The sequence below is a fragment of the Corvus hawaiiensis genome, chromosome 8 (genome assembly GCF_020740725.1).
Source record: "Corvus hawaiiensis isolate bCorHaw1 chromosome 8, bCorHaw1.pri.cur, whole genome shotgun sequence".
NCBI classification, from domain to species: domain Eukaryota; kingdom Metazoa; phylum Chordata; class Aves; order Passeriformes; family Corvidae; genus Corvus; species Corvus hawaiiensis.
In genome coordinates this window covers 13,298,353-13,314,091 of record NC_063220.1, presented here as the reverse complement: position 1 = coordinate 13,314,091, position 15,739 = coordinate 13,298,353, and the positions used below count along the sequence as shown (strand labels likewise).

Below are 15,739 nucleotides of genomic sequence, written 5' to 3'. Positions count from 1 at the left end.
CACAGCTGCATCCCAGGAATCTCCTCCCGCAAAAGCCAGGCCAAGAATGCAATCCTGGACCAGAGATGGTATCCCCTTGCAGTCTGGCCAGCAACAATTCTGCACAGGCAAGAGAACACAAGTTACCTCCTTAAAATTGCAAATGTGGGAAGAGGAGGCCAGGAGGCTTGAGTGTTGTATATGAATGACTTTATTTAAGTATGCTGGGCACCACCAGGCAACATGGTTTGGACAGTGTGCAAGGGAACAGTCAGGCAGACCAAATGAACGGTAGATTGGAGACAGCACCGTCCTGCCCAGTCACTGCAGGTTACAAAATGGAGCACTGCTGCTGCAAGGCCAGCGGCGGGGCTAGGGGATGGAGAGCACTGCCTGGGGCACGCAGTAATGGAGCTGAGAGGAATTTGCTGGAATTCCCCTCTGTGTGCTGCAGCAAACCAGCAAGAACAGAACCAGTTTCCCAGCAGAAGGCTGAGCACTGATGGCTCTTTTCTGACAGGCTCTTGCTTAAAGCACAGTCTGCTCTGATGGGTGGAGATGAACAACCAGCCTGGCCTCAGCTGGGAGAGACCACCCCACCCACCTGCCTACAGCTTCTCCAAACCCATGGGTGAGCCCCAAGAATATGGTTCCTGCAGTGACAACTGGCTGCTGCTGCTTACATTCAACTCAGCTAGGGCAGTGCACTGGCCTTTCCCTCACCTCTGTGGCAGTCCTCCAGCTCTTACCCAATCTCTGCACCTGAGAGTGACCCCAAGGTGATGGGTGGTGATGAACAGAAAAGAGGGAAACAGGGAGCAACTGCCACCAAGCAACTCCAGCTCCATTGCTACTGTCAGGTTCTGCAGAAAACTAATGGGGGAAAAAAGAGAGCACCGAAAAATGCACAAGTAAAACCTAAAGGGGAAACAGTGGCATGCCCCAAGACAAGCAGGTCTGCTGGCTGCCCAGGGCTGTTAGAGCAGTAGAAGCAAAGCAGCCACCAGGTGAGCAGAAAGGCACCGCAGTGCAGTGGAACACAGCCAGCAGGACAGCTTCCTGCTCAAAAACCTGCCACTCACACCGACCTCCTGGTGCGCTTTATTGTCCTCTCCCCTGGTGCGTTCCCAGCGACCAGTGAGTCCCCGCGGAGCAGGGACAGGGTGCTGGTGCAGGGCTGGCCTTTCCACTAAGCGCGGGTGCTGTGCGCAGTGCGAACATCGAGCAGCGGGCAGCTGGGCAACAGGTGTTCAAAGAAGACCCAAAGCATAATTCCCAGGTGCTGTGGTCAGTATTTGAGAGATCCTCAGACATTTGAATAAATAAAACAATTCTTACATTACAATGCACCGTCCCAATTATTATTTTGCCCCAGAATGGATAAAGTACACAAGAGTTACGCCTGGCTGTGAATACATGCTCCCTTTGCCCTGACAAGGCGGGAAGGAGGGAAACAGCCTCGACTCTTACAAAGAACACGAGAAGTCAGCACTGTAAATCTTGGCAGGTTGAGGGGGAACACGTAAGTGCCTTCACCCCATTACGGGGTACTTGCTTCCAGAGGAGAAAAGGTATTTAAAACAAGGTACGAGAGAATAACCGTCTAGTACAATGATAGCTGATTAGATTTGCTTTGTTCTACTCCATGCAATACAAACTAAGTCCTATCGCCAACTTCTCCAGCTGTGGTGCAGACCCCACATCAGGCTAAGAAGTTACACACTCATACACACACTCACACACCAAAACAGTGGGGGCAAATGGACTTAACTGTTGAGAATGTGCTTTCTCTTAATAAAAAATATATTAAAAACAACTTCAAAAACCTACTGATGGTGAAGACACCGCTGAAGAAGGAAGTAGCTATGGGGCCTCGGCTATGTGTTTCCAGACAATCCAGGCATTGCAGTCAGGCTGACTAAAGCCTGCACGAGCAGTCTGCAGTGGTTGGCTCCCTTCTGGCTTGCCAGGCAGTTTCTATAAGCTGTTCCCTTTGTTTTTGCTTATTTATTTTACAATGACATATGTGATTGTGATACAGAAAATAAGGGACTGAAATGAAAAAGGAATGGGCCATTCTGGAGAAATTTAGATTGGTATTTTCTCCTTTCCATAAAAAAAAAACAAAACAAAAAAAGAAGTTAGTAGTACTAATACAACCCTCCTGCTGCTGTTGTCTTTGCTCAGTGACATCGGGGCATGCTGGCGCACACACACACACACAGGCAGCTCTCAGACACTCGGACTCAGAAAAGCGAGTTTAAGTGAGTCTTCGGAGGAGACTGAGGACAGGTCCCAGGGCTAGAAGGTTTTTCGGTGGATGGCACGAGCTCCATCTTCTTCATATTCCTTTTTCGAAACCCACATTTTCTTAAAGGTGTCCAGAGAGGCCAAGATAGAGCCACTGCAGAGAGACAGGCATGTTATGGGTTAAACAAAAATGCTGGGGGCACTGTGCAGAGATGGGCTGTTTCTATCATGACACTTCCCCATGACAGAAAGGTGCTGAGGCTCAGTTACCTGTGACAGACATGCTCTCTGGACAGTCACTCCCTCTCCCACTATCCTCAAAACGTGCCAGTACTACAGAGCCTGGTACCACCTGCCCCCTCCCACATGACCTGGTGACTGCTGCTCCAAGAACACGCCAAGCATTGCCCAGCTGAGCAACGCAACCCCCCTGACACACAGCACCACTTGGGATAACAACCTGAGAGCTGCCGGGCTGTGCTGCCCCAGCCCCATCCCACGGCAAAACGTGTTGCTGTGCAGTACATACCCAATCCACGTGGAATACAATCTCTCCTGAGGAGCCGATATCTGGGAGAAAGAGAGAATCAGTCAGTACCTTCCCAAGCTCCAGTCTGCTCCTCCTAGCACACTGCCCACACTTCACTCCAGCTAACACCTGACAAACACAGATGTGTTCTCTCCCAACACAAAGACACCCAGAAGTCCCCACAAAACAGCCACTCTGGTCCAGGATCCTGGACAGGGGTCACGTCAGAGGAGCCACCTTCTCAGTGATGAAACAAAACTGATTTTCATCACAGTAGCAAATGCTGTTAGGCATGTGAATGTCTCAGGAAAGCCATTTCTGGTTTGAAGTAAATGGCAGCTGTAGTGTGAGCAAGGTTCTTTCAAGGTCACAGAACAATATACTTGGCAAGTGACAAACACAAAAGAGATGGCTCCTACCCTTATTTTGACATCCTTTGGAGCTAGTTTCTTCACTTCGCTCAACAGCCTGTCACCAAAGCCTACACAAGACAGAAAACGTGTAGTGTGAGCACCTCAGCAAAATCCCAAGTTCCATCCACTAACAAGGTGGACACATCCTATGTAGTCCTACTCAAATACCCCATTCCACATCTTACAAAGAGTCCAGTCTGGGGAGGCACAGAACACAGACCGTGACACAACAGGATTTTGTCTCACTGAGACCTCAAACACTGGCACAATGGGCTCTACTTCTCAGCAGCAACCTGAGTCAAGCAAACAAGGTTTGCTTTGGTTTAGCTAGGACCTCCTCCTTCCCTAGGCATTCCTCCTGTGTCCAGCCCATTTGTACAGGGAGTTGAATGGGAAGACCAGGATCTATTTGGAGATGTCAACCGGTGGATAACAGACTGATGGGTTCTGGCAGAGGGTATCTTTAGGTCAATAGGTACCAACTGAGCCCTGAAGGGATGGGTTGAAACCCTTCTGCACACACATAGCTGACACTCATGCAGGACTAGGACGGTTGAACCCTCACGTATCAGAGATCTAAAGAAACCTTAGAAGATGGAAGAGCCCTTTTCGGTATCTAACCGAAACTTGTGAGCTACAGCAGCAGGAATGAACACAGCTATTCAGTCCTTCCACTGGCACTGATTGGAGGAAAACAGTAAAAGGCCTCCAAGCCCAGAAAGTGATGTACGAGAGCAGGTGTCTAGCATACGCAGAAGGATATGACTAGGACTCAGAAAATTAGGCAGTAAATGCCCCAAGAGAGCAGAGTTTACACAGCCTTCACCCCAGAGGACAAGCTGGGTGATCTGGGTTATCTTCCCAGTTTCACATAAGAAACAAGAGATCAGGTATGTCACAGCACACTGAAAGAGAAGCAGGAACCTTTGAAAAGCGTGGAGCCTCCAGACAGCACAATGTTGGAGAACAGCGTTCGCCTCAGATCCATGTCTGACTTTTGAATGGCAAAAACGAGCACTTCATGAAGTCCTTCACATTCCTCTCCTATCAGGTCCGGCCGGAACAGGAGCTCTGGGGCTCGGAAACGGGCAGGGCCGATCTGCAAGAGCAGAAGTTAGCACAGAGGGAAGAGAACAGTGTGGCTTTGCTCACTACCTACAGATGGGCCTGCCTTTCTTAGGTGAAGCTTCAGAGTAAGGAAGCTTCCTGGACATTCCTGCTGCACCACTAGATCCCAAGTGAATGCCAGTTTGGACTACAGCTCCTACAAAGGGCACCATTTCCAGTTTGCAGATGAAAGAGATGAAGAAACTTGCTCAGCCCCATACAGCAGGTCTGGCATAAAGGGAGCAAATCTAGCCCTGGTACTGGAGGTAAAACCTGTATTTCCTCTCTTTGAACCATTCTATAATAGTGGGTTCAGTCTTCTGAGGAGTATTCCTAACTCTTCAAAGCAACTGTTAGTGCACAGGAGACAATTCTAGGCAGGACAAAAGGCACATATAAAACCACTGCTGGATTTAGTGAGCTGACACCTACCCACACTCCATACCTGATCTGCATTAAGTTTTATTAGATCAGAGCCTGCTCTCAAACAGCTCAGAGTCCCCACAATCATGCTGCATCCTTAACCAGGACTTCTACTAGAGGTTGTGAGGTTTCTACTAAAGTTTTCTTTCCCTAAAAATTCTAGAGCCCAGTCAACAGCCTAGGATGAGTTTTGGTCTTGTAAAATTATCCCCTCCCATCTAACACTGTATGAAATTTCCCATCACTGGGGAGCTTTTCTGGAAACCCTGTGCTTCACATGAGGAATTCTCCAGGTGTGGTCCTTACAAACCTCAATAGTGCTTCCATCTGGCAGGTAGTACTGAGCCTTCTCAGTCTCTAGAGTCTCATCCTTCTGGGGGTTTATTGACAGGTAGCAGGCACGCTGGAGAGGAAACAGTCAGGGAGAGGAAGATGAGAAGTGTAAACCCAAATGCCTCTGATAAAATATTTTTCTCACAAATAATCAAAATCCACGTATCCCTTTGCAAGACTGATTTTAACAATATTATATGCTGGAGAAAAGACCCTTGGGGCTCACAGCAGGTAAACCACCTTGCAATATCCCACTTGTGATCCCTAGCTGCCATGGATTTTACTTCATGAAGGGTAAACAAACACTAGTGAAAGAGATCATCAGACCTTGAAAAACTGCAGCACAGGTAAATGCAAAACCTATTCTGAACCACCAACCCATCTTCACCTCCCTGTTAACAGCCCCTCAAGAGGGATTAATGTGACTTTGACTATAACTGTCCCAGAATATGGGACAGCTAAGGTTGCAAATGACCTCTGGAGGTCATCTTGTCCATGCAGGGTTTCCCTAAAGCAGGGTGTCCGGGACCCTGTCCAGATGATATTACCAAGGATGGAGATTCCACAACCCTTTAGACAAACTGTGCCAGCACTTGGTCACCCTCACACTAAAAAAAGTCTATGTTCAGACAGAACCTCCTTAGCTTCAGTTTGTGCATCTTGTCCTGTCACTGGACATCACTGAAATGAGTCCGGCTCTGTTTTCTCTGCACCCCCCCTTCAGACATTTATATACATTGATGAGACTCTCCCCAACCATTTCTTGTGGCTCAACAGTCCAAGCTCTCCCAGCCTTTCCATATACGAGAGTCCTTTAATCATCTTAATGGCCCTAAACTCCCTCACGTAGATAATGGATTCCCACCGGATTTCACAAGCCACAGTTTCCTTTGAGAAGAAATCCCCTCTTGGACCAACACAGAAACAAGGCAGGGCATCACCTCCTTGATGGTCTTGACAATCTCAAACTCGGAGGTTGTGTGGAAGTCATAGCCTTCCTTCCGGAGATAGAGACGCAGGAAGCGGGAGACATCCCGGCCAGCGATGTCAATCCGCATGATGGAGTGAGGCATGGCAAAGCCTTCGTAGATGGGAACTGCATGGGTGACGCCATCCCCAGAGTCCAGCACCACTCCCGTGGTCCTGCCGGTCGCATAGCTACCGAAGGGACAAAGGCTCAAGTCAGAACAAGCAACTCAAAGTGAGCCCAGGCAACACATCCACACTCAACTCAGGAAGCAGAGATTTCACACAAACAGGGGCTAAAAAACCCTCAAAACCCAAGTTCTCTTTGCATTTCAGCAGATTTCCTGTAAACTCTTTATTACACAAATTGAGTTTCAGTCCTTGCATGAAAAGGGGGTAAATCAGACATTAGTGAGGTCTTCCACAGGTTTATTTTGTAAAAGAATGGATTTTGTGGCAACATTCCACAAACACAAATCCAAGACGAAAGACACTTACAGGCTAAGCACAGCTTGCATGGAGATGAATAGCGCTGGCACATTGAAGGTCTCAAAAAACACCTCAGCAGCACGCTCTCTGTTCTTGCGCGGGTTTAGGGGTGCTTCTGTCAGCAGCACAGGATGCTGGGAAAGAGAAGAAGGAGCTGTGCTGCAGTAACCAGGAGGCAGTAGGGGTGTGTTCCTAAAAGTTTCTGCTTATTTATTTACTTTAGGAACCACTGGTGCAAGAGGACAGGTACAAAGGAGTAATTTCAGCTGAGCTGTATTGGACTGTGAATAATCTCTATTAGGTTGGAAGACCAGCAGGGTTCTGGTCTAGTTATGAAGAAGTGTTAGGAAATGTGCTCTGTGAGTAACTCTGCCCCATGAAGGACAAACAAGATGACTCTCAGTGACAAAAATCAGCCAGATTAGCCAAAATACACAGACCCTAAAAAGGGTGAAGGCATATGGTTTTAGCACAAGCAGACAGAAATATTCCTACTCCACAACTTAGATTACTCTCAGACATTTAATAATTTTTTGGTCAGATCCTTCCAGACCACAAGACTGTGGTTTACTCCTTCCTCACTTCAAATCATGTCATTGCTGAGTGGATATGCCTGATGTGCAGGCAGAACAAGAAAAGTCAGAAGCACCTGACCTAGAGTAGAATCATTAGAGAGAGTGTGGCTAGCAAATGTGAAAGGCAGATTTTCAGTCAGGCCAGACCATCAGATCTGGAGAGGAATTCTGCTTGGACAATTCTTGTGCAGTATCTCCTGAGAGGTGAAAGAGCCTAATTTAACAACAGATACACATTTAGAAAGAAGGGCAAAGGAAAAGTCCCAAATCTTTCCCAGAGTCCCAAGGCTCCTGGTGTTACACACACACACACCGAATGATGCCTGTGCCTTTATATAATGTGGTCTCTCACCTCTTCTGAGAACGTCTGGAGCTGGTCTTTAGAATACACGTACTGCCAGATGCGCTCCATGTCGTTCCAATCCTTCACTATGCCGTGCTCCATGGGGTATCGGATCGCAAGAAGACCTCTGTGCTCCTGAGCAAACAGAAAGGACAAGAGAGCATCAGAGCTTCCAACAATCATGCTTCTGAGCACTGTGACTTACTGTCAGACTCAACTTCAGTTTTGATTCCACTAAAAGATAACTTATCTATAGCATACAGGGCAAAACCTGAACACTCATCACAAATATCTCTCCCAGAGAAGCCAAGACTAGATAAGGCCTTTTCATACCAAGTAGGAACGTGTATGTCTGACATTTGCAGACCATATTCCATCCTAACACTTTTCAAGCCAACACACAGACACCTATCATATGGTATCTTTGTACTACCAGCTCAGCCATGATATAAAACATAACAGGATGTTACTGGGGAATGCAGTTGGAAGGGCTCACAAGAAATGTGACCACACAACTGGCTACATGCTGACAGAAGCAGGACTGTGGAGAGAAGCTTCCTGCCCATGGCAGGGAGATATACAGCAATCGAGTAGGGTCCATTTCTAAAGCTCTCAGTCAAAAGTATGTAACCATATAGAGCTAGAAGTAGCCTAAAGAGAAGAGAGAGATATCGAAGGCCTTGGGAACTAGGTCTGTGGTCAGCAGATTGGCACAAGAATGTCATTAAGCTTTCCACTCCACCTCAGACACACATGTAAGCGACAATCTGTTCTACTCTTCAGACCTACACAATACCAAAGAATCACAGTCCAGCTGCCACACCCCCGCCTTACAGCAGCACACTGAGATATACGGAGAAGTGCAGTGTACAGGTGTTCTTACCTCTGCCTTTGGACCAATGAAAATGTCCCCTTCTAAAGCACCAGCCATAACACGAACGTGCTTTGGTCTGCCCACACTAGAACAGAGACAAGAGAGTAAATGCTTCTACAAAGAGTTCATATGTACCCAAGGATTGCCTCCTTTGTGTTCCTCTCTGTCCTAACCAGAACCTTCTCAAGCAATGGGTGTGTCTGGCGGCACTACCAGCTGCAGACAGACCCAGGTTTGCTCTGAGCTAATCTCAGAATCAGAGGTGAAGGGGACAGATTGTACAGTTCTGAATGGCTGGGCATAAACTAGCTGAGTCTGGCCACATTTTTACTGATTATTCAGGACTCACCTGTTTCAACAGTGCCTGGGATGAACATGGCTAGACTGAACAATTGTCTGAGGTGTTGGATCCACACGTGCTGCCTGACCTGAGGCAGGCTTCTCAGATTAGACATTTGTAGTCCCATACCCCACCATCTCATACAGAACACATTGCTCAGAACACAAAATTACTCATTAAAATCCCACTGCTTTGAAAATAAAAGCCAGTGACTATGCAGAGTTCCTGTTCCAGCAGTCTTTGTCCTGGCAAAACTCTAAGAAAACTTACAAAGAAGACTGTCAGGAATCAAGACATCATACCACACACTGAAAAAATACAGAGGTCTTCACACCTCTCATCCCAAATTTTAGTTTTCCTAGTCCTCTTTCCTCATGTGTGCAGATTAAACAATCCTACAGCTTTGGTTGTGTGTTGAGCCTGACAAAGTGATGTAATCTTTTATGATGTGTGTGTGTCCCTAAAAATCTCAAAATATTTAACAGTGGAGCTCTCATCTCCCTGGTGCTTCTTTGCAGCAGGCAGAAAAGAGTAACTCATTTTTCCATTTATAAAACTGGGCAATTCTTCCCCTCTACGTATCAAAGAACTGGTACACAGTACTAGGAAGTTACCAAGACCAGCAGAGTACTTACTAGTTAGGAAAGCAGTATTTTGGTATTTGATCGCCTGCAAAACCTGCTTTAATCACACCCGAGCCCTGTGGAAGCAACAGACAAATACATGAGCTTATCATTCATTCCATTATCTTCACAAGTTTTAGAGAAGTGACATAGTACATCAGCACTGCCAGATCCTGTCCTTTCTACTAGGAAGGTTGGGGATGGGAAGTGCCAGCTTGGCTATTGGAAGGAGTGACTAGCACCCTCCTTGGCAGTGACACATCTCTCACAGGGTACAACTACCCTGGGCACCCTGGTACTGTTCTGCACACACCCAAACACTGCCCTGTACAGACAAGTATTTTTGTAGCCAGGGCTACTGTGAGGGGTGCAGGAGGCTAAATCCACACTCCACAATTGTCTATCGATATTAGATAATCTCTGGGGGGAGGAGAACGCTCTAGAAAGCCCAGCAAGAGCAACTGAACTCTGCCAGCTTCAAGAGGCACTGGGAGAATGAAAAATACAGGTCTCCGAGAAGGAGAAATGGAAAGAATGGAGGGAGGGCAGATAAAGTCAGAGAAGGAAGTAGCAAAGAATTGTGGGAAACAGATTGGAGATGAGACTAGGAAAAGGTGATCAAGTGGTGGATGAACTAGCTAATGCTAAGGAGGCAGAAAGGTGGTCAGAAAAGACACTTGAAACCAACCCAGACTGGGGTCCGGATAGGACAAAGGTGCTGGTTACACTGCAAGGGGAAAGGCTGGGGGCAGGAAGCACAGCTGACGGGATAGAGCTTGTTCAGAAGAGACAAAGAAGAGATGAGGGATGGCAGTCAGAAAGGCACAGATCCAAAGAGCCTTCTGCAACATTCAAAGCAGCAAACACAGAGCGGGTAAAGCCAGCCGCAGCAAGGCCCTGGCAGGGAGTCAGTGCCAGGCATCTGGCCCCACGGCTCCCATCCCCGTCCGGAAGCATCCCAGGAACACCATCATCAACTTGGATCTTTGCTGACTCCTTCCCCTCCTCCATTTCCTCTCCCTGCACAAGGGAATGACATCTTGAAACAATGAGCAGCTTGCAGGAACACCCAAGTTTTGCTAAGGAGCGGATTTTCATAGGATCTCCTCAGATAAGCTGTTTCACTGGTAATCCCAGACTACCATGGGCACAAGCTCTTCTGCAGAAAGAGGAGCAGTTCTGCTTAGCCCCATGGTGGGAGCAAAGTGTGTGTGGGTTTGCACTGAAAGCTGTGACCTGTGAAGTGCCTGTTCACTCTGCACAGGCAGAGAAGGGCTCTGCAGCAGGACTGCTCTGGTTTTGAGGCCAGAAAGACATTTTGGCTGCTCCACAGCATTTTAAAATGAGTAGCAACACAGCTCTTCCACGGCTTTCCACTTCTGACCACCTCTGCATGGGTAAGCATCACTGCTTTCACTTCCAGGCCAGGGCCAGATGAGTTGCTCAGGGCTCTGCCAGGCAAGCCCTGCCTGCCGCCATCCCAGAGCCAGAGCAGGCTCAGCACAAAGGAATGCGGGGCAGCCCCAGCCTCTCCCATTCACAGTTCAGCGCTTTACTGCCAAGCTACTTCCATCAGCAGCTTCAGCCACGATGTCAGGCTCCGCACAGAGCACGTGCGCTCTGCCACCAGAGCCGGGATATTCCTGCCTCTGAACCACCAGAGCCAGATTTGCCAGGACACATCTGCAGGAGATGAGTGTCAGGAATACTCTGCAAACCAGATGTAGCTATTTCTAAAGCATACGAAAGGTGGATTGCTTGAATCCTTGTCTCCTGATAAACACCTGCAGCCAGGCCGGCTCCAGGAGCACACCCAAGCTGCCAACTAGGCAGGACTAACTACTTCCTTTTGGCACAAGGGACTTGGCTCCACTTGCATCCCAAGGTCCACTAACTGATATCAGTGTGACAAAGTGGCCTGTGAAGTGTTAAAAAGACTTCCATTGAGACAAACTCTCTTCTGGCTATTTCCTTCAAAGCTAAACAAGGAACAAACCAAAACCACTATTTTGATTTTTCTTATCATAGCTTATAAACAACTCTCTGCCTGGGAAAGAATACCACCACCCTGTGTCAAGGTTTGCAGAAAAATAGTTGAATGAAATGCAGTAACCTAATGTAACCATGTTAGAATATTGCACTTATTGAATATTTTGTTCAAGATAATGACTGATCTTGCTGCTAGCACATTCTGCTGCAGGGAACTGGTTTCAGGAGAACAATGATGCTCCTATTTTAACTTAGAGATTGAAACTTCCTTATGTCAGGCCAAAAATGACCAACATGTCCTGGTGAGATTCTCAGCAAGTTATGTATTTTAAGATTTACATACTGAAGTTCAAAGTTAACCAAATGTGTTGGGAGTTCAGAACTCCAACTTGGAGTCAAAGACGAATGACTGCTTTGAATGTGCCGGTGGGATGGGACTTCAACACAGTTGTGCTTCCAAGTGCCTGGGAATAAACCAAGAACAACTGTTTGATATCCCCACACTACAAAGACCTCACTGCACTTTCTGACCTATTCAATTTTTCTTGAAAACATTTTACTTCCTTGAAGATATGTGCACACAGAGTAAATCTGTTTATCATAGACCAGTTTGAGATTCCTATGCAACGAGAGGAAAATGTTTACATTTTGAAATAACCCTGATTCAGAAGGTTTAAAGACCTGTTTTTCCATCTTTGTTTCAAATAAGTAAAAACACATGCATCTTCTCTTCTGCTACAAACTCTGATTTATTAAAACTTGAAAAAAATGTACAAATTAATATACTTCCACCAGTAATTATCCTGGCTGGGCTTTCATTCCATTTTGTTTGGCAGGGGTTTATTTTTTCTTTTTTTAAATCTGAGCAAAAGAATAAAAGAAGAAAAACTACATGTAAAATGTAAAGGTCAAGGAAGATAAACTCATTCAAAATTCTTGTGAGTGCCTTGAAGGAACTGAACATACCTCAACCCTGAACATACCTCATCCACTAGCTCTGTAGCCACTTGGTTATGGATTCATTCATCCTGATGCATTTAGGACTCAAATTTAAATGGAAATCACCAATCAATCTTCCATGTAGCACTTTCTATGGAGAGTGCACATTTCATATTGTTGTAAAACTGTTTTATTTGATACAGAATTTATAAGATCAAGAACAAACCAAAGACACAACAGCCCTTGCTGACAGCTCAGCTGCATAAAACGCCACCACTTAGACTACAAAGCAAACAAGAGATAATTCCATGTTCCATGGAGGTCAAGGAATTTGTACTGACTTGGGCCACAGCTGGACTGTCAACACGTGCATTATGTTCAACAAGGCTCCCAGAACATTCAGAGAGAGCTTGTTGGACTTCAGATGGGAATACAACTCTTAAAAATTAGACAGTGAAGAGTATTAAAGTTGTGCTGAGGTACAGCTCCAACCTCCCACTGTACATTACAAAGCTCTCCCTGCTGAAAACATACAGTTAAGAGCAATGTTTGGTAAGAGGAAAGAACCTCCTTGTTGAGTTTTTAGCTACAGAATTTCACGTCCTTTTGGAACACACTGAGATACTAGAGCAGGGCTGGAGGGGTCTGGTTCTCACCAGCTCAGTATCTCACTTCCCCCTTCCCACCTTCCCACACACAGGCACACGTGAGACAGGATAACATTCAGCCTTCAAAAGGTGCCTGCAGCTCTCTGAGGAAAAGCAGTAATGGAACAGCAGTGGGAAGAGTGGTACCTGCTCTGTGCAGCTCCACTTCCCGTCCTGCCTGAACTGCAAAGAGTACCAAAAATGCAGTGTCACCACGAGGCTCCTCGGCCCACAGCCTGCCAGCGTTCCAGGCAGATGTCACAACAACTGCTCCATTCTACTTCTTGTACAGGGAGGGGAAGGGGAGGGAGCTCATTTATCAGAGAGGCAAGAAGAATTAGCTTTTATAAGACCATTTCATAAAATGAAAAAAGACACAATCAGCTGCTGGCACATGAGTCCTTCTTCAGGTCTGAGGCAGGGGAGGCAATCATTGCACTAAATAACAAAAGGACACGCTGAAATTAAATATAGACTGCTACTACGTGAATAGCTCAACAAAGTCATCCTCACAGTACCAGAACACCTAGAGGTAAGTTTATTGTTTAGCTAATCACTCGACAACACAGCAGGATCAGTGCTGATCCAGTCATTCCTAGAAACAATCAACATAACACATTTTTTAACATCTTCAATAAAGAAGGTACATGTTTTTCTCAACATAGTCAATTTTACTGCTTACTCTTATTTTCTGTTAGATGCTTTCCTTCAATGCCTAACCTAAATCTCTCTGCTGCAAGATTCCGGGGGAATGAAACAAAGCCAAAATTTTATCAGAGAGCTCAACCTGTAGAGAGGAATTATGATCCAAAATAACGAAAAGGTCAGAAGAATAACTGCCTTTATCTGAGAAGACCTACAATCATTCACCTAATGGGGAGTTAAAGCAGTAGGTTGAGAAGTGCCAGGCTAGCAAACCCACTCCATATGGCAAAAAGATTCAGCAGAAATTAAGCTTGTGGAGGAAGAATGGAGCACAGTACTGGCCCTTCAAAACAACACAATCTCAATCACTGGCGGTAGAGGTCAGAAGGGAGGAGCACGGGTTTGTGACTCGCTACACTGAAGGAGGCTACGTCCAAGATATGCCCTCCCACCCCTTCCTGGATGGTCCTTCCTCCTGGGAGGGCAGCATGGATGGGACAAATCAGAACTGGACCTCTCAGAAGTACCTCAAAGAGGCACGGAATTACTGTCATTAATCTCCCGCAGAGCTGTAACACACACAGATTGAAGGTCTGCTTTGTGCTAATGAGCAGCATCAGCAGATTGGAGCAGCCATCTGCAACACCATGCTACGCTGTCAAATTACAGCTGATGCAACCCGTGCTGGGCACAGATCCTTCAGCAGCGGCATTCCAAGGCATGGGAATCCACGCCTTGGTAAGGGCACTGCTTTGTGTGACCACTGTGCTGGATGCAATGGAGGAGGGGCAGTGCAAGGGGCGAAGGCTTCTCTCTCACTGGGCCTGTGATGGGGGCCTGGCTGGAGAGCTCCATGTCCCGCATGGGCCAAGGGAAGTGCCGGCACCCTCAGAGCCTGTGCGGGGTCCATCCACGGCCTGCCAGGAGCACGCTGGAACCCTGGCCAAAGCCTGCCCCGGAGCATGCTGGGAGAGCTGCCATGGCCTGGCCCAGCACCCCCATTGTCCCCCCAGCACAAAGAGGGGCAGGGCGGGGCCGGGGGAAGCCCCGCCTGACTGACAGCGCCAGCTGCCAATGAGCGCAGGTGATCCAACGACAGTCCCGCCCCTCCCCGGCAGGTAGCAGCGGGCTGCCCCGCTGACTGACAGCCGCCCCAGCCAATGGGGGCGCGCCGCCCCTCCCAGCCAGAGGCAGCTCGGCGGCGGCGGGGGCTGCGCCCCCCAGCGCGGGGCAGCGGCCCCGCGGCGGATGACTGCCAGTCGCCCCAGCCAATCGCGGCGCGCCGAGGCGCAGCGGCCCCGCCCCCCGAGGACGCCGTATGGCGCTGTGCAAGGGCCGGAGGCGGCGGCCGGGCCGGCTGAGGTGGGGGTGCGGCGGCGGGCGGGGCGCGGCCGCCCCCGATGACAAAGGGATTGCGGGCCCTCCCTGCTCCCGGGACACGCGGCCGCCCGCACTCACGTTGTCTATCACGACGGGCTGGTTCGCTATCACATCGTAGGACTCCATGGCGAGGACCCGCCGCAGCCGCCCGTGAGGGAGCAACAGCCCAGCCCTCGCCGGCGCATGCGCGGAGCGGCGACGCAGCGCCGCCTGGGTGATGTATTCCCGCCGCCGCGGCGCCTACTGGGAGCTGTAGTCCGACGCTGCGCAGAGCCCAGCGGGGTGGTGCGCCGGAAGCGGGGCATGCCGGGAGCTGTAGGCCGGCGCCGGGAGCGAGCCATGCTGGGAGTTGTAGGACAGCGCGGGAGCGGGGAGTGCTGGGAGGCGGAGTTCGGAAAAAGGGAATCCTGCGGACACATCCACGGCCGAGCAACCGGTGGATGATGCGGTCTAGGCGATAGCTGGGTGCTTCCACCAAAAATCCTGCATCGCAATTGGCTCGCTCCCGCTTAATACATTTCCACCCCCTAACTTTTTCTAATAGGAAAGGAGAAAAAGGTGATCCCATTAACTTCTGTAGAGGAGATCTATGACTAAGGAAAGCATTTTATTGTCCCAACATTTCATGGGATCATCTTTACAAACTACTGGTCATAACAGATCTGTTTCCTCCACGAAATACCTCCGTTTTTGAGGCAAGAGAACCACAAAAGAGGTGTCAGTGTAAAGAATGCACATCATGAGCATTTCAGTGTTGAACCATGAACACATTGTCATTTTCCATTGATTGAGTATTCTAAAAGCACTTGGAATAATTGATGACTGAAACTCCAGGTCTTGTAATTAATTAAAATGAACTTCCATGCCAGTGAGCACACCTGTCTTGTCCCACATC

At 48.2% G+C, this 15,739-nt stretch overlaps 1 protein-coding gene across 1 annotated transcript; it reads right to left on the bottom strand.

Annotated features, from left to right (window-relative positions):
* Positions 1 to 172: 172 nt before the first annotated feature.
* Positions 173 to 15,043, bottom strand: ACTR1A (actin related protein 1A). Its single transcript, XM_048310934.1, has 11 exons — positions 14,923 to 15,043; positions 9,257 to 9,321; positions 8,291 to 8,366; positions 7,417 to 7,542; positions 6,499 to 6,623; positions 5,976 to 6,192; positions 5,012 to 5,104; positions 4,096 to 4,270; positions 3,178 to 3,239; positions 2,759 to 2,799; positions 173 to 2,383 (listed from the first exon to the last, which is right to left on the bottom strand). Exons 1-11 carry the CDS (start codon positions 14,968 to 14,970, stop codon positions 2,281 to 2,283), a joined length of 1,131 nt encoding a protein of 376 aa, XP_048166891.1. The 5' UTR covers positions 14,971 to 15,043; the 3' UTR covers positions 173 to 2,280.
* Between the last annotated feature and the right edge of the window lie 696 nt (positions 15,044 to 15,739).